The sequence below is a fragment of the Eubalaena glacialis genome, chromosome 3 (assembly GCF_028564815.1).
Source record: "Eubalaena glacialis isolate mEubGla1 chromosome 3, mEubGla1.1.hap2.+ XY, whole genome shotgun sequence".
Taxonomy (NCBI): Eukaryota; Metazoa; Chordata; class Mammalia; order Artiodactyla; family Balaenidae; genus Eubalaena; species Eubalaena glacialis.
The window spans coordinates 113,076,377-113,103,803 of record NC_083718.1 but is presented as its reverse complement, the minus strand read 5'-3'; the positions used below and the strand labels follow the sequence as shown (position 1 = coordinate 113,103,803).

General features: G+C 40.7%; 1 protein-coding gene across 1 annotated transcript in view; it reads right to left on the bottom strand.

The window, feature by feature from the left end:
* DIPK1A (divergent protein kinase domain 1A) overlaps positions 1–20,970 on the bottom strand; it is a 137,004-nt gene extending 116,034 nt beyond the window's left edge. The window contains exon 1 of the mRNA XM_061183882.1: positions 20,862–20,970. Coding sequence (XP_061039865.1) covers positions 20,862–20,915 — 54 coding nt within the window. The 5' untranslated portion in view covers positions 20,916–20,970. The remainder of the gene's footprint in view (positions 1–20,861) is intronic.
* Between the last annotated feature and the right edge of the window lie 6,457 nt (positions 20,971–27,427).

Here is a 27,427-nt window from a genome sequence, read left to right as displayed (position 1 = left end):
TGAAAAGCTGCTCAACGTCACTAATTATTAGAGAAATGCAAATCAAAACTACAATGAGGTATCACCTCACACAGATGAGAATGGGCATCATCAGAAAATCTACAAACGACAAATGCTGGAGAGGGTGTGGAGAAAAGGGAACCCTCTTGCACTGTTGGTGGGAATGTAAATTGATACAGCCACTATGGAGAACAGCATGGAGGTTCCTTAAAAAACTAAAAATAGAATTACCATATGATCCAGCAATCCCACTACTGGGCATATACCCAGAGAAAACCATAATTCAAAAAGACACATGCACCCCAATGTTCATTGCAGCACTATTTACAATAGCCAGGTCACGGAAGCAACCTAAATGCCCATCGACAGACGAATGGATAAAGAAGTTGTGGTACATATATACAATGGAATATTACTCAGCCATAAAAAGGAATGAAATTGAGTCATTTGTTGAGACGTGGATGGATCTAGAGACTGTCATACAGAGTGAAGTAAGTCAGAAAGAGAAAAACAAATATCGTATATTAACACATGTATGTGGAACCTAGAAAAATGGTACAGATGAACCGGTTTGCAGGGCAGAAGTTGAGACACAGATGTAGAGAACAAACGTGTGGACACCAAGGGGGGAAAGTGGCGGGGGGTGGGGGTGGTGGTGTGATGAATTGGGCGATTGGGATTGACATGTATACATTGATGTGTATAAAACTGATGACTAATAAGAACCTGCTGTATAAAAAAATAAATAAAATAAAATTCAAAAATTAAAAAAAAAATGGCTATCCCTCCTCCATTTAAATTACTTTTAGATCCCTTGTAAAAAATTAATCAGGTATATTAATGTGGCTCTATTTCTAGGTTTCCTATTCTATTCCATTGATCCTTGTGTACCCCTCTATCAGTACCACACCGTCTTGATTAATAAAGCTGTATAGTAAGCATTAACATCAGGAAAGGTGATTCTTCCCACAGTTTTTTTTAATGTAATACATTTCATGTTTGAAAATCTTTTATTGCCACTCTATTGTAGTTTTCCTCAACAAAAAATTATCTGTAAATTGAAAATAAATTTCTCTTTATTTTCTGTAATAAAAGACTTCAAGTGTTAAAACAATTTTTTTTCTGATTTGAGTTTTCTTTATAATTAAAGAAAACCACCCAATCAATTAAACATGAATATACTGCAAATTCTTGATTTAAGAAATTTAAATATAAGAAAGAAAACTTTTTAAAAGAGATGGGTGAGATTTTTCTTCTTCAGTTAGTTCACATTTCCTTGCAGTGACTATTATTTATTGCCAGAATGAAACAGGACTCAGTATCCATTCTATCCCTACTTCTTGTTTTCATAACTTTAGGTGATGAGAAACCTTTTCCACGTAAATGAGAAGATGAGAATGGAAGTTTTGTTAGAGCAATTATTTCTCAATTTTTTGAAATCTTTTGACTTACGTGACAAAAAAGTGATCTACCATCAAAAATATACAGGATTTCCATGGTGGTCCAGTGGTTAAGACCCCATGCTTTCACTGCAAGGGGCATGGGTTCAATCCCTGGTTGGGGAATTAAGATCCCACATGCCAGTGGCACAGCCATAAAAAAAAAAAAAAAATATATATATATATATATATATATATATATACACACACACACACACATATATATAATCACTTTGCTGTACACTTGAAACTAACACAACACTGTAAATCAACTATACTCCAATATAAAATAAAAATTAAATTTAAAAAGTATCAGTTATATACAAATATTAAGCATTTTAAATATCTATATATATGTGTATACCTAATGATCTACTAGTTAACTGGCAAACAACTCAATTAGATCTTTTAGTTTTGTGAAAGCCAAAAATGGGAAACTATTTCAATTGCAAAAGAAACTGTTATCCAGTCATTCCTTGAGACAGTGTTACTTAGTCATTCATTATTCAACACAGACACCAATATTTTCAACTGTTCTTTGTTTGGTACCCTGGTGGCTTTTACATCTAGGGACCTTTGTAAGATCTGAGATGGATGAGCAGTGTGCCTTTCTTTTGTAATAGTGGAAGAAGGGCAACTGTGAAAGAGAAGGTGGGAAAGCAGCCCCTGCACCTCCATCAAAGGCACATTCTCAGGCAGAACAATGTTAGGAAAGAGTACGTGGGGAATTTAAGGATCTACAAATTGGTCCCCTTAAACTATCCATGCCCCCACATACTCCTTGAAAAGTGTACCCAATTTAAAGATAAAAGCGAATGTGCATCTGCAGCCCATGGTATCAATACAAGCACCGGGGCTACATAAGTGAGCAGTAGGGTTTCCCTGGTGGCACAGTGGTTAAGAATACACCTGCCAATGCAGGGAACACGGGTTCGAGACCTGGTCCAGGAAGATCCCACATGCCGTGGAGCAACTAAGCCCATGCGCCACAACTACTGAGTCTGCGCTGCCCGTGAGCCACAACTACTGAGCCTGCATGCTGCAACTAGTGAAGCCCATGTGCCTAGAGCCCGTGCTCCACAACAAGAGAAGATACTGCAATGAGAAGCCCGCGCACCACAACGAAGAGTAGCCCCCACTCGCCGCAACTAGAGAAAGTCCGCGTGCAGTAACGAAGACCCAACGCAGACAAAAATAAATAAATAAATAAAATAAATAAATTTATTTTAAAAAGTGAGCAGTAAATGCTTTTTGATGAGGAAAAGTGCAACAGCAAAATGACAAGCACCAAAATAGCAACACAATATATCAAAGGAAGACTCCACTTGAAAGCTAAGAATCAGACTGAAGCAAATTAAGTTGTTGCTTAAAGCATAATAATTAAGGCCTTTAAATTCACCAAACCATTCCGCTATCACAGACCGAAAAGGCTTGTTTATCCCTTCTCTGTCCTAGGGGAGTAAATTATCTCATGAGTCTTTCTATTTCACCAAAGTGCTATTTCAAAGCTGATGAAATGTTTCGGCAATTCATTACATTAACATGAAAATCTTTTACAGGACAGAAGGATGATCAAAACCAAAAGGGGGGTGGATAGCACTGACTAAAGAGGAAAGGATATGCTCTCTCAGGGTAATACCAAGTTTCCTGTTCTTGCCTGGCTGGCTCCTGCTTGTTAGTCAGATCTCAGGTTCTCCAGCCAGCCGGCTAACACAGATGTCTTGACACTCACTATCACATCACATATTTTAATTATTTGCATTGTGCACATAGCTACCTGATGTTTTTGTTGTGTGGTTATTTTTTAACTTCATTTATTCTCTATCCGTCAGTGCCCCTCCCCCAAACAACATGCAAATTCTATGACAGCAGAGAGCTATCATAGTCACTGCTACAAACCCAGTGCTTACCTGATACATAGCAGGTAATACCCTTGTTGACTATAACCTATAGAAATCAGGAACAAAATTGATGCTAATTTTAAGACTCTAATCTTTAATAGAGTAGTTTTTTTTTTTTTACTAAAATAAACTGTTGCTATTATACAAGATTTTCTGGAAAAAAATGTGCCATTGTATCTTTATCCCTCTGGAGTTATTTACGCCAATTCTCTTGCCTTATTTTACTGAAATAACTTATTAATTATGCAATGCTTAAACAGACATTGCAGCCATGAAGATAAACAGGGTAGGTAAATATTCAAATGATAGATAGTTAAAATTCATATCAGGACTTTTACTTCAAGATGGTAGATTGAGGATATATATTTACTACTTAAAGCTTGCAAAACCACACTGAAAGAAGGGAGACAAAAGAAGCAATGAAAGTTTAATATCAAAAGGAAGGGGAAGTAGGGGGGTTCACCACTGGATGAAAGATCCAACAAATTTCTAGAATTCAAAAAGCAGATGGAATTGTGTTGACGGATGAGATGGGCAAAGAAAGCCACAGCCCAGAATACTCCACAAAGCAACCTAAAGGAGCTGGAAGCCAAACTGCTTGTTGGAATGCTAGAAGGAATCTAGAGAGCCAATCTGCCCTGGAACACCTGATGGCTCTGGGCTCTGGGCCAGAGGTACGAGGGAGGGCAGGAGTGAGAAGTGGGGCTGAAGACAGTGGGAATACTTGAAGGTCTGTACCTGGATCTGCGCTGGTTGGCACCTCCATCTGCTTCCCCCACCCCCATGCAGATCACAGGCAGCCTGGCATTAACCCACAGTTGAAAAACCAGATAGCTGAAGGAACAAACAACCTGGGGAAAGCCAAGGCTTCTAATGGTAGTACAGTCTGCCCGGGATAAAGCACTCCTCTGACACAGGGCCCCCAGAGCCTGAGCACAGGCTCACCCCAGAGCAAGAAGGCCAGCCAACGCACCCCACCTACACAGAGGGCACAGTCAGCCATCCACTCAGGTAATAGGTCTAGGGGGAAAAGAGACCCACTTTTCAAAGAGCAGAGGAAATCCACACCAGTTTCTCAGCCCTGCTTTCTAAAATATGAATAGACGACCAAGGCACATGGAAAAATCCAGCAGCATGAAAAAGAAGAGCTAAGAAAAATATATAGAAAAAGGAATCCTGAGGGGAACAAATATAATTAAGGGACATAAGAAAATAAAATATATATTTTTAAAAAACTACTATAATCAAAAGATTCCAGAGGGTATTACATGCATATAAACTAGGAATAGGAAACCACACACACAGAAAAGGAACAAAGAACTTAACAGGAGTCTTTTAAATTAAATTTAAAATTCAGAATTTGAAGAGTGATTAGAAAAGGAAAAAATCAACAGATGAGCTGGAAAATAAAACTGAGAAACTCAGAATGAGAGTGTATGGATAAAAAGATGGAAAATAATAGAGAAACTGTGAGAGATACAAAGAGCCAATCCAAGAGGTACAACATTTGACTAATAAGAGCCCCCCAAAAGAGGGAACAGAAAAAAGAGAAGGGAGAAGCTATTAATTAATAGAATTCCCCAGAGTTGAAGAAACACCCAAGTCTTAAGATTGAAAGGGCTGGGGGCTTCCCTGGTGACGCAGTGGTTAAGAATCCGCCTGCCAATGCAGGGGACACGGGTTTGAGCCCTGGCCCAGGAAGATCCCACATGCCGCGGAGCAACTAAGCCCGTGCGCCACAACTACTAAGCCTGCACTCTAGAGCCCGTGAGCCACAACTACTGAGCCCGCATGCCGCAACTAATGAAGCCCACGCACCTAGAGCCCGTGCTCCACAACAAGAGAAGCCGCCACAATGAGAAGCCCGTGCACCGCAACGAAGAGTAGCTCCCGCTCGCCGCAACTAGAGAAACCCCATGCACAGCAACAAAGACCCAACGCAGCCGAACATAATAAATAAATAAAATAAATTAAAAAAAAAAAATTGAAAGGGCTGAGTGCTTAATACAATCAACTGATAAAAGACCCACATTTATACATTTCCTCATGGAATTCCAAAACAAATATAAAAAGGAGACACTGAACAGGAAAAACAGGTCACCCACCAAGGACTGACAATCAAACTGGCTTCTTGTCAGCAACAGAGGATGTTAGAAGACAATGTCTTCACGGTTTTAAAGAAAATTATTTTCAGCCCAGAATTCTGCACCTAACCTAACTACAAACAAAGGTACAATAAAGACAGTTTTAGACACGACTCAGAAAGTTTACTTCCCACACATCCTTTCTAAAGAACTTATTTCAGGATATACCCCAGTAAAATTATGGCATAAATCAGAACAGTGGAAGACCCAGGATCCTAAGAACAGTGATTCTAACATAGAAGAATGGAGGAAAACCCTTGGAAGACAGCTGTGCAGTAGCCTAGAGAAGCATTTGGTCATGAAGGGGGATTCCACAGAATATGGAAAAAGTGAGGCTATGGTAAAGGCATATTATGCCAAAAAAAAAAAAAAAAAGCAATTAGAAACTCCCTGAAAATTAAAAAGAAAGAAAAAGACAAATGTCACAAAAAAGCTGCATTTCAAGTAAGCACACTTACATATCCTGATTATAAGGAACTGTAACATGAGAAAAGGGGATGTAGTTGTTATTGATCTTACAGTCTTGAGAGCCAAGGGGTCATGACCCTGGCCCTGGAGAAAATGTAATCCCAGCACACAAATTGGCTCTGCACTAAATATAGAATGATATTTTAGGGGGTACTAAAAATAGAGAGGCCCTTCATCTTAGGCCAGAATTAACTTTGATGTGGTTGGTCTCAAGATGTAAATTTCAGGACCCTAAGAGAAACACTGGCCAAAACTGCTTTACTCTCATTTTATTTTCTATAATTGTGGCATCAAATGATAGCCAGTTCCTACCTGCAGTGCCTTCCCCGAAGATGAAAGTTGTTTTCATTATTCAAATGGTCTAGGACTCCAAAACTAGCTCAGTTCACTTGGATTTGAGGGGCAGATAACATAATAAATGTCTGCTTCCTAGAGCTGAGCATAACCAGGTAACCATTCCATAAAAGACAGTATATTGACTGCTCAGGGGAGAAACTGTGGCTCAGAGTGATCTCAAATCATAACTCTGTTACTTCACTACAGATCCCAAAGGCTAGGCTTTAAATTATGATTCTTTAGTAGGAATATTAAAAGGCAAGCAAGCATGATTTCTAAGCAAAAAGAAACTTTCTATAGAGAATGTGCAAATATCACATGTTCTCTTCCCTATCGGCAAAAATATGGTTTAGCTTCTGGAAAGGAACAAATCCTTGCAGTAATTTGCTTAATAACAAAAGGCATTTGTTCCAGTAATTCTACCCACTTTCCTGACAAGGAGAAAATAACTTCATGCTGCAGTCAATGGATCTCAGGTTTACAAGGGAGAGTTTTCCTTTATGGAAGAATTAACAAGTCATAATAATATAATACTGTTTATAGTTTTCATCTTTTAGAGTCAACTTATTTGGAGATTTGGTTATTGTCACAGGACATAATATAAAAGTTATCAACTTTGACAATGTAAAAGTGTTGCTGGACTTCCCTGGTGGCGCAGTGGTTAAGAATCCGCCTGCCAATGCAGGCGACACAGGTTTGAACCCTGCTCCGGGAAGATCCCACATGCTGCGGAGCAACTAAGCCTGTGCGCCACAACTACTGAGCCTGCGCTCTAGAGCCCGCGAGCCACATCTACTGAGTCTGCGTGCCACAACTACGGAAGCCCGCACACCTAGAGCCTGTGCTCCGCAATAAGAGAAGCCACCTCCATGAGAAGCCCATGCGTTGCAATGAAAAGTGGCCCCCGCTCTCTGCAACTAGAGAAAACCCGCACGCAGCAATGAAGACCCAACACAGCCAAAAAAAAAAAAAAAAAAAAGTGTTGCTGACAGAAACTGGGAAAACCAGATGAAAAACAGAACATGTTCTAATGTCCCTTCTTAAAAAGGGAGGAGTAGACAGACTGACGAAAGTGGATGAAATTAGAAAGAGTTGTTATTATCTGAAGTTACTAAGTTAAGCAACAGAAGAAGTAAAATTTAAAACAAACACTGGAAGAGAATGAGATGACCGTAGTGTAAGCAAGCTAAATACTCCTTAAAAGTAGAAAGTCAATAGATATATCTAAAGTTGATAAATCAAGAAACAGAGGTAAAAGTCTATTATTTAGAGCAGCAGCCCCAAATCATTTTTTATTGTACAATCCTCTCAGGGAAAATATTTTAGAGCACAAATCCCTAACATTTGTATATTTACTTATTTATACTCTATATAAAATTATGATTATATTAATCTATTATTTGTATACTGTGACTCACACAGTAATAGAAATTAAAAGTATATAAGAATAATTTTGAATTCTTTTTATTGTGGGGGGGAAATTTTTATTGTGGGGGGGAATGCTTATTATAATAATGAACCGAAAACAAAAAATCATCAGCTATTCTGACAAAAACATTTTAAGATATAAAAAGTATATGAGAATAAATACAATTTCAAATAATTTCTTCCAGTACCCAAATTCAGCATCATATGCACCTCCCAGGGTGTGTGCAGTTCCCTTTAGACACACAGCTCTAGAAGTTAGAGGTTTAGCCACCGGGAAATCCAAAAAGATAAGTGATTCAAAGAGGCTACCTTTCAGGAGCAAAGCTGGGGGTAAGGAGAAGTGGAAGGGAAGACTTATGATTTGCATCATAAGCTCACCTATACTATTTTACTTATTGCATACACATTTTCTTTCATATAAGTAATTAGTTAATCTGATCAACTCCATAAAACTCTATGTCTGGATTCAGTCCTTCAACAAACATTTATTGAACATCTGCTTTGGGCTAGGCACAGGGGATAAAGAGAGGAAACTGACATCTTGGCTGTCAGGGAGATCACAGTCTGGGGCTCAGAAGAAAGATATGAAAATCACTGATGACAATTCAATATCATAAGTGCTGTAAGAGAAGTGTGTGCCAGATATCATGTACCCACAGTGTGGGGCACAAAAGAGGTACACTAATACCATGTGGGATGTTAGGGAGGAATTGCTGAAAGGTCACTTCCTCTCTGAGTTGAAACCTAAAGGACAAGTAGAAAACTGAGAATAAACCAGGTAGGGCTTCCCTGGTGGCGCAGTGGTTGAGAATCTGCCTGCTAATGCAGGGGACACGGGTTCGAGCCCCGGTCTGGGAAGATGCCACATGCCACGGAGCAACTAGGCCCGTGAGCCACAACTACTGAGCCTGCGCGTCTGGAGCTTGTGCTCCGCAACGAGAGAGGCCGCGACAGTGAGAGGCCCGCGCACCGCGATGAAGAGTGGCCCCCACTTGCCACAACTAGAGAAAGCCTTCGCACAGAAACGAAGACCCAACACAGCCAAAAATAAATAAATTAATTAATTAAAAGGAAAAAAAAAATTACTAAAACTTAAAAAAAAAAAAAAACCAGGTAAAGAGGGATGCAGGGAAATGGGGGAAGGGCATTCTAGGGCAAAGAGGAAATGGTGGGGTAGAGAGGTTGACATGTGAGAGAGAAGCACAGTGTGTTGGGAAACTGGAATTTTTTCAGAATTGCTAGAGCAAACAGTGCATGAGATGGTAGTGGCAGGAATGAAACAGCAAGATAGGAAGGGACCAGAAACAAAGAGCCATGCTCAGAACTCTGCTTAGTCTACTGAAGGCAATGGTAAGCCACTGAAGGATTTCACTGGTAGGGAGGGAGATTAGATCATATTGGCGTTTTGGGAAAGACTGCTCTGGAAGTAATGTGGAGGGTGGGTCTGAAAGTGGTAAATGAGGAAGGGCTTTCTGGAGGCTATTACAGTGGGCCTAATGAGACAAAAGGAGAGAATCACAGTACCAGCAGGAGACAAACGGCCAATAGGTACATGAAAAGGTGCTCACTATCACTAATCATCAGAGAAATGCAAATCAAAATCACAATGAGCTATCACTTCACACCTGTTAGAATGGCTATATCAAAAAGACAAGAGACAACTATGTTGGCCAGGATGTGGAGAAAAGGGAACCCTAGTGCACTACTGGTGGGAATGTAAGTTGGTTCAGCCACTATGGAAAACAGTATGGAGATTCTGCAAAGAATAAAAAATAGAACTACCATATGATCCAGCATTCCTACTTCTGGGTATATAACCAAAGGAAGTGAAAATAGGATCTCAAAGAGATAGCTGCATTCCCATGGTCACTGCAGCATTATTCACAATAGCCAAGACATGGAAACAACCTAAGAGTCCAAAGTGTCCATTGGAAGATGAATGGATAAAGAAAATGTGGCATATACATACACCATGTATACATACATGTATACATGTATACATACAGCCATGAGAAAGAAGGAAATACTACCATTTGCAACAAAATAGATGGACCTTGAAGGCATTATGCTAAGTGAAATAAGCCAGACAGAAAGAAAAATACTACATGGTATATCATTTATATGCAGAATCTAAAAATTTTTTAAAAAGTCAAAGTCTTAGAGAGTAGAAAAATGGCTACCAGACGCTGGGAGGTGGGGAAAATAGGGAAAGGCCAATAAAAGGCCAGTAAAACCTTACAGCTGCACAATGAATAAGGTCTGAGGATCTAATGTAAAACATGGTGACTATAGTTGATAACACTGTATTTTGTTTTATAAAGATGATGCAATCAAAAGTTATTTAGGAGATGCACTAGTGGAATTGCTGAGGGATTAAACATGAGGGTAAGGAAAGAGGGAGAGTCTAGAAGGACTTGGGTATATTTATCTCTTGAGTAACTGGAGAGTATCACTAACTTAAATAGGGAAAGAAGCAATTTGGGGGCAGGACTTTAGCTTTGGACATGTTGAATACGAAGTGCTATCTAGAAGTAGATATCAAATAAGCAGCTAGATGCAAATCTGAAGTTCCGGGTGGAGAGGTTTGGGCTGGTGATACAGAGTTGAGACCCATTAGTATTTGGGTTGTAGTGGAAGCCACGTGAAGAGATGCAATTACCCAAGGAGACTACAAAGTGAGAAGTAGAGAAGCTTGAAGTCCTGAGGAAAGCAGGGGGCAAAGGAAGATGAGATTGAAAGGAAAGTGTGGAATAAAGGATAGAATAAGAATAAAGGAAGGTCAGAGGAGCAAAGAAGTAGTGAGTGACCAAAGAAGAGTAGCTGAAATGACAGAACATGTGATCCTGACTGAATAGGGAAAAGAGGGAAGCCAGAGGAGGTTGGCAGATTGGAAGAAATTGGGGTGGCAAGAGCCTCAATTATAATGACAATGATGAGGATGATATGATGGTGCTGGTGGTAACAGTAAAGAGTAAGAATGTGAAAGAGATGTGTGCTTAGCGTGAGCTATTGGAGTTCAATATCTCAGAGTCATTACAGAATATTTTTGAATATATGTACTGGACTATATCATTTTGCACATCCTGAGTACTATATGCTCAGGATAAAGGACAAGACCAGAGTAATAAACAGGCTCTGCCTTCACTGGATATGAATTTAGTTCTACTGGATCAGGTGCGACTGAAAAATCTTATAAGCTGGCACATTAAAACAAAACCAAGCATTGTCTTCTTTAAGGGGTAAAGAACAACAGTATTAGTTAATTACAGTAATAAACAGAAAGAAATAGGTTACATTTTAAAGAAACTTTTCTTAGAGTTCATAAAGTGATACTTTTCCACTTTTACTTCAGTTTGTACAAGGATACCAAAGATTCAAGAACAGTATCTATTGTAAAAACAAGTATCACCACATGTGGTTGTTCAGCAGCTATTTATTTGTACTTTCCTTCCTTTAATAAGTATGCAAGATTCCTCTCATAGTAACTGCTGGAATGATAAATACAATAATAACTCTCTTATAAAATCTCTTCTTTGGCAATATCTTAAAACCTAATAGTAATGGGGGAAAAAACAAAATATTTTAGGAAATGATTGATTTTTTTAAACTGTCAGAATTTTCAGTTGTATTCTTTCTGGGGTAGACAGAATTCTAAAGCTGTCTCCCAACATTCCCACTCCCTGGTTATTTAATCAAACACTAATCTAGATGCTGCTGTGAAGAGACTTAAAATAGAGATATTATCTTGGATTATGCAGGTGGACCCAATGTAATCATATGAACCCTTAAAAGCAGAAGAGGAAGGAGTCAGAGAGATGAGGCAGAGAAAGGTAGAAAAGGGCTGAGGCAGAAGAAGTCAGAGACACTGGAAACATTCGAAGGACTCCACCCACTGTTACCGGCTTTGAAGATGGAGAAAAGAAGCCATGAACCCAGAAATGGAGGCAGCCTCTAGAAGCTGAGAACAACCCCCAGCCAACAGCCAGCAAGGAAATGGAGCCTTCAGTCCTACTATAGCATGGAACTGAATTCTGAAAGCAATCTGAAAGAGCCTGGAAATCAATTCATTCCCAGAGCTCCAGAAAGAAACTCAACCCTACTGATGCCTTGATTTTCAACCTTGTGAAACCTGGAGCAGAGAACCAGCTGGGCCATACCATCCTGGGATTTCTAACCTTCAGAAGTGTGAGATACGGGTACAAATAAATGTGTGTTGTTTTAAGCTGCTAAATCTGTGGCAATTTGTTATAGGACCACTGGGAAACTAACAATGCTTTCTTTAATCACTGACTTCAAACATGCTCTATCAAATCTCATTTTCTTAACCCTTAATGTAACTTTGGACAGAGTTCATTCATTTCTAGTCAGACTCAGTTATTATGAAGTCCAGCCTAATTTATTTTCTCCCAACCTTTTATTTTGAAAATGTTTAAATCTACAGAAAATTTAGAGAAATAGTGCAATGAATACCCTTATGCCATATGCCTATATTAATCAATTGCTGACATTGTCCTACATTTGTTTGCTTTCTTTCTCTAAATGTATTTAAATATCTCTCCCTCTTCCTCTTTCTCCTTCTTAGGAAAGAAAAGGGAGTTCTGTTTACAATAACCCATAACCCTGTTGAATAAACATCATTTTGAAACAATAAATCAAGAAGAAACTTTTTCTAAAGAAGACATGCAAATGGCTAAACAAGCACACGAAAAGATGCTCAACATCACTAATCATCGGGGAAATGCAAGTCCAAACCACGAGATATTACCTCACACTCTTTAGGATGGCCACTAAACAAACAAAAACCCAAAAAAACAGAAAATAACAAGTGCTGACAAGGATGTGGAAAAACTGAAGCCCTTGTGCATTGTTGATGGGAATAGAAAATGATATAGCCACTGTGGAAAACAGTACAGAGGTTCCTCAAAAAATTAAAAATAGAAGTACCCTATAATGTGGCAATCTCACTTCTGGGGTATATACACAAAATAATTGAAAGCAGGATCTCAAAGAGATACTAGAACTCCCATGTTCACTGCAGCATTATTCATAATAGCCAAGAGGTGGAAGCAACCTAAATGTCCATCGACTGATGAATGGTATACACATACAGTGGAATATTATTCAACCTTTAAAAAGAAAGAAATCTGTCATACACTACAAGATGTATGAATCTTGAGGATATTATGCTAAGTAAAATAAGCCAGTCACAAAAAAAAACAAATACTGCATGATTCTGGGGCTTCCCTGGTGGTGCAGTGGTTAAGAATCTGCCTGCCAATGCAGGGGACAGGGGTTCAAGCCCTGGTCCGGGAAGATCCCACATGCCGCGGAACAGCTAAGCCTGTGCGCCACAACTACTGAACCTGAGCTCTAGAGGCCGCAAGCCATAACTCCTGAGGCCTGGTGCCTAGAGCCCATGCTCTGCAACGAGAGAAGCCACCGCAGTGAGAAGCCCGCGCACCGCAACAAAGAGTAGCCCCCGCTCACCGCAACTAGAGAAAGCCCGCGCACAGCAACAAAGACCCAACGCAGCCAAAAATAAATAAATAAAATAAATAATAAAAATTTTAAAAAAATACTGCATGATTCTACTTACATGAGTTATCTAAAGAAGTCAAACACATGGAAACAGAAAGTATAATAGAATGTGGTCACCAGGCTGGTGAGGAGGGGAAAATGAGGAGTTGTTGTGCAATGGGTACAGTTTCAGTTCTGCAAGATGAAAAAGTTCTACAGATCTGTTGCCAAAAATGTGCATATATTAACAGTCCTGTACTGTACACTTAAAAAATGGTTAAGATGGTAAACTTTATACTGTGTGTTTTGGCACAATAAAAAACAAAACAAAGGAAAAAAAAAACATACCCACAACATCATGATCATACCTAAAAAGATAATTATTTAATTTCATTAAATAGTCATCAAAAAAATCCCCTACTATTTCTAAAGAAAAATTCATCCACTAATATTTTGGGTTTTTAAAACATGTTCATTTTACAGTATCCTGGGTTTTCTAAACTCATATACTTTCTAGATTAAAGGGTTTTAAAGGAAGATTATTCACAAAATATTTGAATGTCTAGAAATAGATACGTTAAGAATGTGAGACATTTATCTTTTCAATCAATGTAAAAAGACGGTATTTAACAGAATAGTATAGTATTGTTTTTCAAAGTAACTTTAAAAAATGAAAACATTAAAATGAAAACCTCTAAAAAAAAGAAAACTTCTATAAAGAATACAAAACAACATTAGGATGAAAAACTGAGGCACTGGGAAGATGACAATGAAGAAACCTTTTTACTATATGCTACAGCCTGAAAGTGTGTGAGGATGAAGTCTGCCTGAGAATTCACCATTTCTTTGAGTTTCTAACAGGGGTAGAAAAGCAACTTATGGTAATATCAAAAGGCTGCATTATAATTCTATGCTTGAATTTAAGACACATTATGGGATACAGATGCTCCCTGTGTATTCACAAGTCTCAGAAAGCTAATCATCATTCTGGAGATATAGTTTCAGGCAAAGGCAAAAGTGTAGCTCTGAACAGCAGGTATAATAAAGCTATATTATTAAACCATGCTACCTATGGTCCTTCTCCCTTTGGAGAATAGGAAACAACTACTTGCTCTTACTATCCTTAGATTTAGAATAATCCTGTGAGCTGAAAATGAGCAAAAAGCCGTATTAGTCTTACTACCATATTTGTCAACATTATCACTATTACCAGCTAATCTGTATCAGTAACCCTACCTGGCACTAAATCCTGCAAAATATCCACATGAAGTCATAACCAAACTATCTATATTAGTCATATTTGAAGACTAGTACTAATGTAAGTCAAAGAGCCAGGCAAGTATCAGAAATGTTAAACAAGTGCCAACACCCTGATTAGAACATGTCATCCATTCATGACAGCCCTACTGAACACATATTGAAACTGTTAGTCATTTTTAAGAGGATGCCTTAAGAAATCTAAAACTTTTGCGATTTAAAGGACTTGAAAAACCTTCAGAAGTACCCAAGTATCTCAGACTTCAAATTCCGTTAGAGTTGCACCAGCTTTTTATATGTAACAGGGCATGCAGGCAGAATAACTGGAATGGAAAATGTGTCTAATCTAAGTATAGAGAATTAGCTTAAATTGTCTTAACTTTCATTCTTCCAGGACTTAATGATAGTGAGAAGGAAGAAGGTATTAAAAAGTAAAACCAATGAATTATAGGGCTGCTGTGTTATCAGTCCCACTCAGACTGAGTAAGCGCTAAACAAAGTGATTCCTAATTTGTAGAAAACACGATGCTAAAAACAGACAAACGCAGGTGTCATTCTGGGTCACCATGCAGGCCACAAGGAGTATCATCACAATGGTGTGTGGAAGAAAAACACTGCCTAAAAATGGTCCAAACTGGTTAACACACCTACAGATTCTGTTCTCAGAGGCAGGATTCTACTCCGTTCAATGTGCCACAACATTTAGCTAGTCCAGGAAGTACTATTTCCCAGGTAAGTTTTCAACAAAATAGCTAGGAAGGACAACCGCAAGTTAGTGTGCTCTAAGAATACTGCCTGGCCATGAGCTGCTTGTTGCTCAGGTAAATGCTTGTGGGCTATCACAATCCCTCCTGGCTCACAGAGAGGCCACAAAGGCAAACAGTGTGCCTGCACCAGTCCTCTGGATGAGGTACTCCCTGCACCAAAAAGCTGGCATTGGTGGAATCTACAACAAGAGGCAGAGAGAAGGACCACATGAATGGGATAAACTCAGTTTCTTTTCTTTCTTTTTTTCTTACAGCTTTATTGAGATATAATTCACAACCATACAGTTTATTCATTTAAAGTATACAATTCAATGGTTCTTAGTATATTCACAGAGTTGTGCAAAGCGTCAATTTTAGAACACTTCCATTACCACAGAAAGAAACCTCATATCCATTTCCCCCCAACCCTCCCAGCCCTAGGCAACAACTAATCTATTTTTTGTCTTTATAGATATGCCTTTTCTGGACACTTCATATAAATGGAACCATAGAATATGTGATCTTTTGTGAGTGGCTTCTTTCATACAGTGTTTTCAAGGTTCATCCATGTTATAGCACGTATCAATTCTTCATTCTTCTTTATTGTTGAATAACATTCTACTACATGGACACACCACATCAGTTCTTTTCTTCACAAGCAGTAGAATCTCTTTTGCTATATAAACAAAACTACAAAAAGTACTTAGGTCCCCACATTAGTCCATAAATGCCTATTTAAGCCATATTATAGCTGAAAACTTATCATAATTGCATAATACTATGGTTTCTAGAAACATTATCAATCATCACAGTGATATCTGGATTAAAGAAATACTGAGAACGAAGCTCCTTTATAATTAAGTTAATTGCTTAAAATTTTTTCCCTGTTAATTGCAGTAGGAAGAGGAACTTGCAAGCCCTAAGGCCCGAACACCTCAGGACAAAACTACTTTTTTGACTCCACCCACTTGAAGATGAACAGCAAAACGGCAAGTATACAAAGCTGGTGTCTGCAACTTCCCTCTCTTCTTGCTGGGCCCTTCATCTCTTCCCCCTATCTTTGACATTCAATTCCTTCGGTACTCTTCACCCCTCCCCCTAGTTCCAAACAAAACAAGAACTTTTATATCTGTTGACTAATTACAGCCTCACTTTAAATTAAAATATTACATTTACATGAAAATGTTAATTAAACCAGACATTTTCTAAGACATTCTCCCAAAACCTGAAATGAGAATTCGTTTCCCTGCAAAGAACTTCCGGTAGGAACAAGCTGGTAAGCGGAGAGTTTTTTGTTTTGTTTTTACCAAGAGACCCTCTCAAATCATAGTAAACCCACCCCATGGCAAATTCAATTTAGTCAGTCCTCTCAGGGTAATGCATATCTAGGAGGAGAGTGAGAGAAAATAAGGAACCGTTATTAATTTTGTTAGGCGTGATAATGGTATTATGTCTAAAGATATCCTGATCTGTTAGAAATTCATACTGAGGTATTTGGATGAAATGATGTGATACCTGAAATTTGCTTCAAAATACTTTAGTTGGAAAGAGGACATGGGGGAGGGGAGATGAAACAAAATACTGATAATTGTTGAGGGCAAGTGATAAGGTACATGAGAGTTCATTATTCTTTTCTGCTTTATGTATGTATAAAAATTTCCATAGTAAAATACTTTTAAAAAGAGAGAAACTGTTTTGTTCCTCTCAGGCAGTCTTTTGTTCCTTCACTTTTCCTTCATAACACTTACTGTTGTCACTATATATTTCTTTTTTTAAGTTAAATTTTTTTAAAATTTATTTATTTTATTTATTTATTTCTGGCTGTGTTGGGTCTTCGTTGCTGCACGTGGCCTTTCTCTAGTTGCAGTGAACGGGGGCTACTCTTTGTTGAGGTGCGCAGGCTTCTCATTGCAGTGGCTTCTCTTGCTGTGGAGCACAGGCTCTAGGTGTGCGGGCTTCAGTAGTTTGGCACATGGGCTCACTAGCTGTGGTTTGCGGGCTCTAGAGCGCCGGCTCAGTAGTTGTGGCACACGGGCTTAGCTGCTCCGCGGCATGTGGGATCTTCCCGGACCAGGGCTCGAACCCGTGTCCCCAGCATTGGCAGGCAGATTCTTAACCACTGCGCCACCAGGGGAGCCCTAAATTAATTTTTATTGGCGTCTAGTTGCTTTACAATGTTGTGTTAACTTCTACTGCACAGCAAAATGAACCAGCCATACATATACATATATCCCCTCCCTTTTGTGTTTCCCTCCCATTTAGGACACCACAGTGCATTAAGTAGAGATCCCTGTGCTATGCAGTATGTTCCGCTCAGTTGTCTATTTTATACATAGTATCAATAGTGTATATGTGTCATCCCTGTCTCCCAATTCCTCCCACCCCACCCCCTCCCCCCTTGGTATCCAGACATTTGTTCTCTATGTCTGTGTCTCTATTTCTGCTTTGCAAATAAGGTCATCTATACCATTTTTCTAGATTCCACATACATGTGTTAAAATACAATATTTATTTTTCTCTTTCTGACTTACTTCACTCTGTATGACAGTCTCTAGGTCCATCCATGTCTCTACAAATGACCCAATTTTGTTCCTTGTTATGGCTGAGTAATATTCCATTGTATATATGTGCCACATCTTCCTTATCCATTCCTCTGTTGATGGGCATTTAGGTTGTTTCCATGTCCTAGCTATTTAAATAGTGCTGCTATGAACATTGGGGTGCATGTGTCTTTTTGAATTATGGTTTTCTCTGGGTATATGCCCAGTAGTGGAATTTCTGGGTCATATGGTAGTTCTATTATTCGTTTTTTAAGGAACTTTCATACTGTTCTCCATAGTGGCTGTATCAATTTACATTCCCACCAACACTGAAAGAGGGTTCCCTTTTCTCCACACCCCCTCCAGCATTTATTGTTTGTGGATTTTTTGATGACGGCCATTCTGACCGGTGTGAGGTGATACCTCATGTCACTATATATTTCTAAGATTATTTGATTAATGTTTGTCTCCCTGACTAGACTTTAAGCTGCATGAGAACCACAAAAGTGTTCTGTTTAGCTCCTGTAGAATCCCTACCACCTCACAGAGTTTCTGGCATGTGAGAGGCATCCAACAAATATTTATTAAGTAAATAATGGAGTCAATAAAATTAAGTCATATCATGCCCCCAGATCAATAAATACTCAATAAATAAAAAGGGGGACGGTAGAAAGTCAGGGACCTTTGGTTGAAGGAATTTAACATATTTACCTATATGTATTTACCATTTAAGTTCATATGCTTCTCTATTAAAAAATGTAGTAAAGGTGTCACAAAATAGATTTAACTTCATCTAGCTAATCCTCACTACATTCATATGATTACTCAGCTAAGAACTACACTCTCCACTTCATGATATGGAAACTATGGAACTGAAAAGTTGTGAAATTTTTTCAAGGGCATAATGAACCAGATGCACAAATGAACAAAACTCAGCTCTGTCCTCATGCCTCATGCTGTTCCCAAAGGAACATGGTTTTATTCTCAAGAAAAAGAAAACAATAAAAATATAAAAAATAGGAGTACTGTATATGTTAATTCAACTTTCAGTGGCTGAGAAACTGAGTAGCTAGCTGTATAACAGTCTTAGATGAAAATATTTTATTTTGACTTCACCCAAAACAATTTTAAGGTTGAAGCACCTAATGGCAGAGGAAGTATTAAAAACATAAGGTGAGGCATTTAGGCAATAGAGAACAGAAGAAGGCATGACACAAATAATTTGAAGGCCTTTTTCTAAAAGCTGGTTAAATTGAAACAGTATGGTGAGGGACAACTAACAAGAAAATTCATAAAGAAATTCATAAAGAGAATAAATACTAATACCAAGACAATGTTTAAAACACCAGCGTACCAGGTTCCCAAGTTTTAAATTTATTTATCTCAAATATAATACTATAATCAATAAAGATTTCTACTTAATCATTATTTTATATAGAAATAGCCTACTAAAATACCACTATGCCCCCAAATCCTTTTGAAATGCTTAAAACCTGAGTTTACCTTAATTTGGTAATAGATAATGATGCACACATTCAGGAAGGCAGAAATACCAAATGTTTCCCATTAATAGAAGCATAACTATTTGTAAAACTAATCTTAACTCAGCCAATCTGAAAGCTCTTGTACTATGGTGCCAAAAAAACTGTCACAACCACACCTGTGGAGAACACTGAGAACCAAATGAGTCAAAGTCTAAAAGTCTGCCACGAAATCGAAAAAATAAATAAATAAATAGCTAGACAGTTTTAGTTAAGAAAAAACATTTAAAATATCTCAATAAACTTATTTTGAGGATAGAGTCTGGAAAGATTTTTTTTTTTCTCTTACATAAAGGGTTACAAAGAGGTAGCTGGCCTGGGTTGAATTCTAGACTGGGTTGCTCTACTGTTACTCAAGGCACAGTTACTACTGGTGGAGCTGCTACAAAGACTCAGAACGTTCCGTTTTACTCCTATACTCTTCATATCATGGGCTGTCAATCATGCTTCCAACTTGCAGTACATCACTCATTGCAGAGTAATGATTCACACATGCGATTTCCAAACAAAAATGTAAGATTTACTTGCTCCATGACGGTTTCTTCTCAACTTTTAAAATAATTGATAAAAGCACCAGCTGAGCATGAATTCCCATCCCAAAATAATCTATCAATAGCTTTAAGCCTTTTAAGGTAAACGGTAAAGGAATACTGTCCTCTGAATGCAGAGAACACTGCAGACCCACGCGAGGCGTTGATCTGTAGTTGTTTTTCCACTGGGGTGATGGATTTGCGCTCAGCTACTCACGGTGTCTACTAGGTCCCCCTGGTGACCAACAGTACATGAAGACAGTAGTAGTGTTCGAAGACACAGACTGGCAGCGGAGCAAAGGGTGGAACGGGAAATCATGAAAAATTAACACGCCAACAGTACACATGACATGACTGAGAATTACGTTTGCATTGTTGGGGTATCTGAGATCGGCCAAGACACTGTCCCCTTCCTTTTAAAACGCAAACATCCATCCGCCTCGCTTGGGCTTCCGAGCCCTACCTCCCATTTAAATCACGGGTGTGACGGAGAGACCGAACCAAGGGGTTTAGCCCGAGGCACATGCCGCTTCTCCAGGGTTTGGGGAAAACACTGACGTGACAAATTACCATAATTTTCTAAAATATGGAGGAATGACACACCACCTTTCCTACCACCTACTGAAGACTCAGGACAGAGTCGAGAACAGCCGCCCTGAGGGGCCCACCACGGAAGGGGGAGGAGAGCACCGGACGAGGGAGAAGACGGCGGCACGTCCCGAGCCCAGACTGCGGAGCCCCGAACGCGAGGGGCGTAGGGTCGCACCCGTGTCACGTCCCGTGGCTCTCGGGATGCGAGGGGCGCGAGGGCGAGCCCGGGCCGGCCGACATGCGGAGGGCGGCGGGACAGCGGCTGGGGCTGCGGCGCCCGGGCGGCGGGGGAGGGCACGCCGCCAGGTGCCGGACGGCAGGGGGCAGCGGGGTTCGGGCGGGCGCGGGACCCAGCGAGGGAGGAGAGAGGCGGGCGAGTCCCGCGCAGAGAGAGGGCGCGCGGCAGGCTCGCCGCCGGCCTACCTGGAGGTAACAGGGTTTCCTTAGCCAGGCCCCCGGACAGAGACTCCTCGCCATGGTAATCACACATCGCCCCGCCGCGCCGCAGTCAGAGGCGGACCCGAGCGCTGGCGACCCGGCTCCCCGCCTTCCCCCGCCCCCAGCTCGGCCGGGCCCGCCCACTCCCCCGCCCCCGCGGCGGCGCGCGCCGCGCTTCCCCCGGCCTCGCTACGGTGACTGCAGCCGGCGGCCTGAGGCCTGGCCTCCTGCTCTGCTCGCCGGGCTGCCGCGGCTGTCAGAGCCGCCGCCGTCTCCGGCATAAAGGGGAGTCGCGCCTCGCCTCGGCCGACACAAATCCAACTGCGCCTCGCGCTTAAAGGGGAGGCGTGCGGAGGAGGGGTGGGGCGCCGCGGAAGCGGGGGTGTCGCACGCTCGGCCCCGGGAGGGGCTGGCCGGGCAGGGTGAGGGCTTGCGCCCCGCGGACGGGAGAGCCTAGCGCTGAGACGACGCCGACCTAAGTGCCTGCTCCCGGCTCCCCGCTCCCAGCGTTGCGCGTCCCGCCACCCCGCCCGGAGGGTCTGACGCTCCCTTTGGACTCTGCTCCTTCAGGCCGGACGTGTCTGGGCGGGTTGCGTGGAAATTCAAGGGAAGCTTGGGGCTCCTTCCCGGGGGACCGGCTTTTTCTCCTTGGAGCACGGTGGTCCGTTTGGCCGCAGGAGGCGCCGGCGGGCGCATCCCCTGAGCGAACGCAGACGGGGCTCCCCTCTGCTGAAGTCAACGTGCCCGCCAAATACAGTTCTCCTCTAACGGCCTTCAACTTTTTTCCTGAGTACTTTTTAAAAAGTCTGACCTTTTCGGTCTGTATTGTTTTCAGACAGCTTCAGAGTTTTCCTGGCCCCACCCAGGAACCCTGAGTCAAAAGAAAAAAAGAAAAATATTACTGAATTAAATACAGTACTGAAGACAGGAGACCTGGGACGTGGCATAGCTACTCAGTTAAGGCTACATAACACAGGGTGTGGTGTCTTTCTTTTGACAGTGAAGTCCAAATAAGGGAAAAAAACAGCCACCCTAGCGGGAGAACAGCTGTTGATCCTAGTAACTTGTAATGGAGGAAGATATGTTTTTGCTTCTTTTTACCCGGTATACCACCTTTTCACGTGACGCCAACAAAGTTTAGGTGGCCACTTAGAACTCATTCGGGCCTGTTGCTCTGACAAGAGGTTTCCCCAGAAGCAAACCTTTACTCACTATTACTGTGGTTTTTACCTAAACTTTGTTCTAGTGCTTTCCGTTTATGAAGAGATGCTTTCTTGTCTGCCCCTCCCCCAATCCAAGCACAGACACAGGTTTAAAACCTGTGTGGTATTTTATTACCACGTATAAAACTCAGAGGAAAACATAGGAAGAACACTCTCTGACATAAATCACAGCAAGATTTTTTTGATCCACCTCCTAGAGTAATGGAAATAAAAACAAAAATAAATGGGACTTAATGAAACTTAAAAGCTTTTGCACAGCAAAGGAAACTATAAACAAGATGAAAAGGCAACCCTCAGAATGGGAGAAAATATTTGCAAATGAACCAGTGGACAAAGGATTAATCTCCAAAATATATAAACAGCTCATGCAGCTCAATATTCAAAAAACAAACAACCCAATCCAAAAATGAGCAGAAGACCTAAATAGACATTTCTCCAAAGAAGACATACAGATGGCCAAGAAGCACATGAAAAGCTGCTCAACGTCACTAATTATTAGAGAAATGCAAATCAAAACTACAATGAGGTATCACCTCACACTGGTTAGAATGGGCATCATCAGAAAATCTACAAACGACAAATGCTGGAGTGGGTGTGAAGAAAAGGGAACCCTCTTTCACTGTTGGTGGGAATGTAAATTGATACAGCCACTATGGAGAACAGTATGGAGGTTCCTTAAAAAACTAAAAATAGAATTACCATATGACCCAGCAATCCCACTACTGGGCATATACCCAGAGAAAACCATAATTCAGAAAGACACATGCACCCCAATGCTCATTGCAGCACTATTTAGAATAGCCAGGTCATGGAAGCAACCTAAATGCCCATCAACAGATGAATGGATAAAGAAGATGTGGTACGTATATACAGTGGAATATTACTCAGCCATAAAAAGGAAAAAAATTGGGTCATTTGTAGAAACGTGGATGGACCTAGAGACTCATACAGAGTGAAGTAAGTCAGAAAGAGAAAAACAAATATCATATATTAGTGCATATATGTGGAATCTAGAAAAATGGTACAGATGAACCAGTTTGCAAGGCAGATATAGAGACACAGATGTAGAGAACAAATGTATGCACACCAAGGGGGGAAAGCGGCAGGGGGGGTTGGGGGTGGTGGTGTGATGAATTGGGCGATTGGGATTGACATGTATACACTGATGTGTATAAAATAAGTAACTAATAAGAACCTGCTGTATAAAAAATAAAAATTAAATTAAAAAAAAAACCTGTGTGATATTTTACTGCTGGCAAATAAACCCGTTTTTCATTGATTTTCAGTTTGGGTTAAGAGACTAAGGTAATTTCTAAGTATGATAAGTACTGGTTTAATTCGTTCTTTCATTCATTCAATAAATAAATATTAACTGAGCACCCAGACATTGTTCTAGTTGATTGATTATATACCTGAGCAAAATACAAAAACCCCAGGGCTTGTGGATATTACATAAGTATAAGTAATAAATAATAAGTAATAAATGTAATAAACAAGAAAATCAAATAGGATAATCAAGCTGATAGGGGATATGTAACAAAGAAAACAAACCAATGGAGATGAGGAAGACTAAAGGTAGAGTTGCTTTGGGGAGAAAGATCAGGAATTCAGTTTTGTACTTTGTTACATTTGAGACATCTATTAGAAATTCAAGTGGAGATCTTGAGTAAGCAGTTGTACATATGAGTCCAGGGTTAAGAAGGGTGGTCCAGGGCTTCCCTGGTGGCGCAGTGGTTAAGAATCTGCCTGCCAATGCAGGGCACACAGGTTCGAGCCCTGGTCTGGGAAGATCCCACATGCCACAGAGCAACTAAGCCCGTGAGCCACAACTACTGAGCCTGCGCATCTGGAGCCTGTGCTCCGCAACAGGAGAGGCCGCGATAGTGAGAGGCCCGCGCACCGCGATGAAGAGTGGCCCCCGCTCGCCGCAACTGGAGAAAGCCCTCGCACAGAAACGAAGACCCAACACAGCCAAAAATAAATAAATAAATAATAAATAAATTTATTTAAAAAAAAAAAAGAAGGGTGGTCCAAGCTAGGGATATATGAGAGATAGCAGCATTTTTTTTAAAGATGAGAGTTATGTTTTATTCGGTCCCCTTACTGAGGACTGCAGCCCAGGAGACAGATAGCTCTGAGGAACTGTACCAAAGAGGTAAGGGAGGAGCCAAGATATATAGGAGTTGTTGCCAGTTCAGTAGTATGATCTAAAAGTCATCAGAAACTTATATTTGTCAAAAAAGTAGAGAGGTGTCAGCATTTAAATGATATTTAAAGCCACAAAACTAGACAAGATCACCAAGGGAGTGAGTATAAATAGAAGAGAGGCAAGGAGGAAACCTTGCAACTTCAAGGCAGGAGAGTGGATGAGCCAGCAAAGGAGGCTGAGAAGGAGCAGCCAGTGAAGTAGGTGGGCCGAGAGTGAGGTGCCTGGAAACCAAGTGAATATAATGTTATCAAGAAGGTGTGAGTGCTCAGTATGTGAGTGAGGACTGAGAATTGACTATTGGATTTGGTACCATGGAGCCACTGGTAATATTTCAGTGGAGCAAAAGGGGAAAAACTTGATTGGAATGGGTTTAAGAAAAAAATAGGAGGAGAGGAATTGGAGATGGCTAATATTATAGGCAATTCTTTTGAGAAGTTCTCCTGCAAAGGGGAGCCCCAAAATGGTGGTGGGGAGCCCACTACCACAGTAACTGGTGGTGGAAGTGGAGCCAAAAGTGGGTTGGCCAAAAAATTGGGAGAAATATTTGTTTTTGATAAGAATGATCTAGAAGAGAAGGAAAATTTTACGAAGGGGCAAGAAGAGAGAATTGCTGGAGCAGTGTCCTTGAGAAGGAAAGAGTTTAGAATCTAGCACACAAATGAAAGGATTATCTATAGACAGGAGCACAGTCTGTTCATCTATGGAAACTGGCAGGCAGGTGGTAGAAGTGGCTGTGGGAATCTGTGGAAGTTCTCTTCTGATTGTTTCAGTTTTCTCAGAGACATAGGAAGTCAGGTCATCAGGGGGGAGGAGATTCAGAAGAGCAAGGGAAGGTGAGGAGAGAAGCGAAGGTGCGAAATAGTCATCCAGGAGAATGGAAAGATGAATAGACTAGGAAAAAAATATCATATGCTTGCTGAGTGTCATTAAGGGCCCACTTGAGTTCATGGTCATAAATTTAAGTGGGATAAGTCAGTGTGATTGTGCTTTTTTTCCTCCATCAATAATTGACTGCCAAGACGCAGGCTCAGAGTAGGCTTAGAATTCTATGTAATCAGGTTTTACCAAGGAAATAAGATCAAGGAGAGAGGACCAAGGAAGTCAAGGGTGTAAGTAAGGGAGTGATTATGATTCACCATGGAGTTTAAAATGAGGGAAGAGTAGATATGGAGAGATTAAGGACAGAAAAAGGTGGTAGGATCAGTGAATTGCCAGTCCTTGTGGGGTTGAGGGACTATAGGAGTCAGAGAACAAGGGGGAATGATCTGAAAAGGTAGGTATAACATAAAGGGTCTGGCTCCATTTTTGATACTCAATGACAGCTTTCAAGCCCCACCACTTCTCTTTTCCCTGTGCCCCACATCTGGGAAAACTGGTAAGAAAGCCCAGGTGCTTGCTCCTTTGGTGTCAGTGGGAAGTTCAAACTATGCAAGACCCAGTCCATGTGAGGGACCATTCACCCTGGCCCCATCCACCCCCAACCACCATAAACCCTAAGAAAGTCTCCTTTCTCTGCTCCCTCAAGCCATATTCAGACCAGTTTGGAGCCTGCCCTGCTCTCCCCAGAAAGCTTCTTTATGTATGTAACAAACTTTTTCATACTCTGAAAAAGCTGGTACATGTGTAGCATCATCAATCTTGACATCCAAAACAAAATTTAAGTGGAGGAATCTATCTCATTTCTGCAGAGTGACCACAACAATGTGGTAGTTAGAGTGGGATGCATGAAATTAAGATTATGAAGAAGTGATGAAGTCTAGGGTGGAATCTGAAAATGGCAGTGAATGGCTGAGGAGTGTGGAATACGGTGTCACTAGAAGAGAGTCAAAGAGAGAGTATCATGAGGATTATCTATGTATATATTGAAAACAACAAGATTTAGGACAAGAGAGATGCTGGATAGGATGCCAGTAGTCAAAAGCTAAAGTCCTTGAGAAATAAAGCAGAGTGATCTATGAGCGAGTAGGGGACTACCACAATGAGGAGAGTGATAACACCAGAGGACATGAGTTAAAAAAACAAATACTGGGTAGGGGGAGGAATTAGATAGGAGGTGGGGAGAATAACCTGAGAGAAGCAATGAAGAACAACAAGGATCCCTCTCCCACCTCCAAGTCCAGTGGTACAAGGGCTCTGGGAAGGCTGCAGGGACAACAGCATCCACCAGGGGTGAACCAGGTTTGCTTTAGAACAGGAAGGTGAAGGAAATATTCAGAGAAGAGACTGAGGATACAAAGGTTTTTGATGAAGATGGACTGTGAATTCCAGAGGACACAGTGGAAGAGTCTCAGAAATTGGGGAGTATGGTAAAGGGATTCAAAATAGGTGATGTGAAGAGCTTTGAGTGAGTTAGTGGGTAGGAGACAAAGAGTGACCCGGGAGTCTGGGACTTCTTATGGTAAAGGATATAAACACGGATAACAAGGACAAAGTTTCAACCAAATGAAAAGAAATGATTGTTCAGTTTCCATATAGAGTCAACAAAGATTAAGTGTAGTTAACATTTTCTTATTTGAAAGGGGAAAATTAGTTTAGATCATTTTCGTTTCTCACTTCGGTAGTTTATCTTGTCATCCCATGTAGAGCAGCAGCTACCCCAGGGTCCATCCTGGGAACCTTGTAGGTGGGTTTGATGAGCTCTCATACCACTGGACTTGCACTTTTGGCTTTAAATCCATCTATGTGAGTCCCAAGATGGGTCCAAGCAGGTTGACCTGTAGCAAATTTGGATAAGAAACCTTCTACCTCTTGACCTTGCTCTCCTTCCCACACTCATTACAGTGGCCCTATGAATTCTTGATGTCCTATGCTGGACCTACCTTACAAACATTTAAATTTACCTGTTTACCTAGCACTCATTCTTATGGAACTTAAAAGTTTGTTTTTCTAAATAAAAGCTAGCTAATCCAAAACTAATTGTTGTGTAGCTGATGCATATGGTTGTGTTCAGAGGTGCTAATTTGTGGCCTCTTAGTCCTCATGTATAACATAACTTTGGTTTACAGAGACAAAGGAGCAGCTCCAGTGATTTCAAATATAGGAAAAATCAAGATCAATGGTCTTTGGACTTTTTCGTTTACATACTCCCAAAAGAATTTTGAAAAATACATGTATATCTT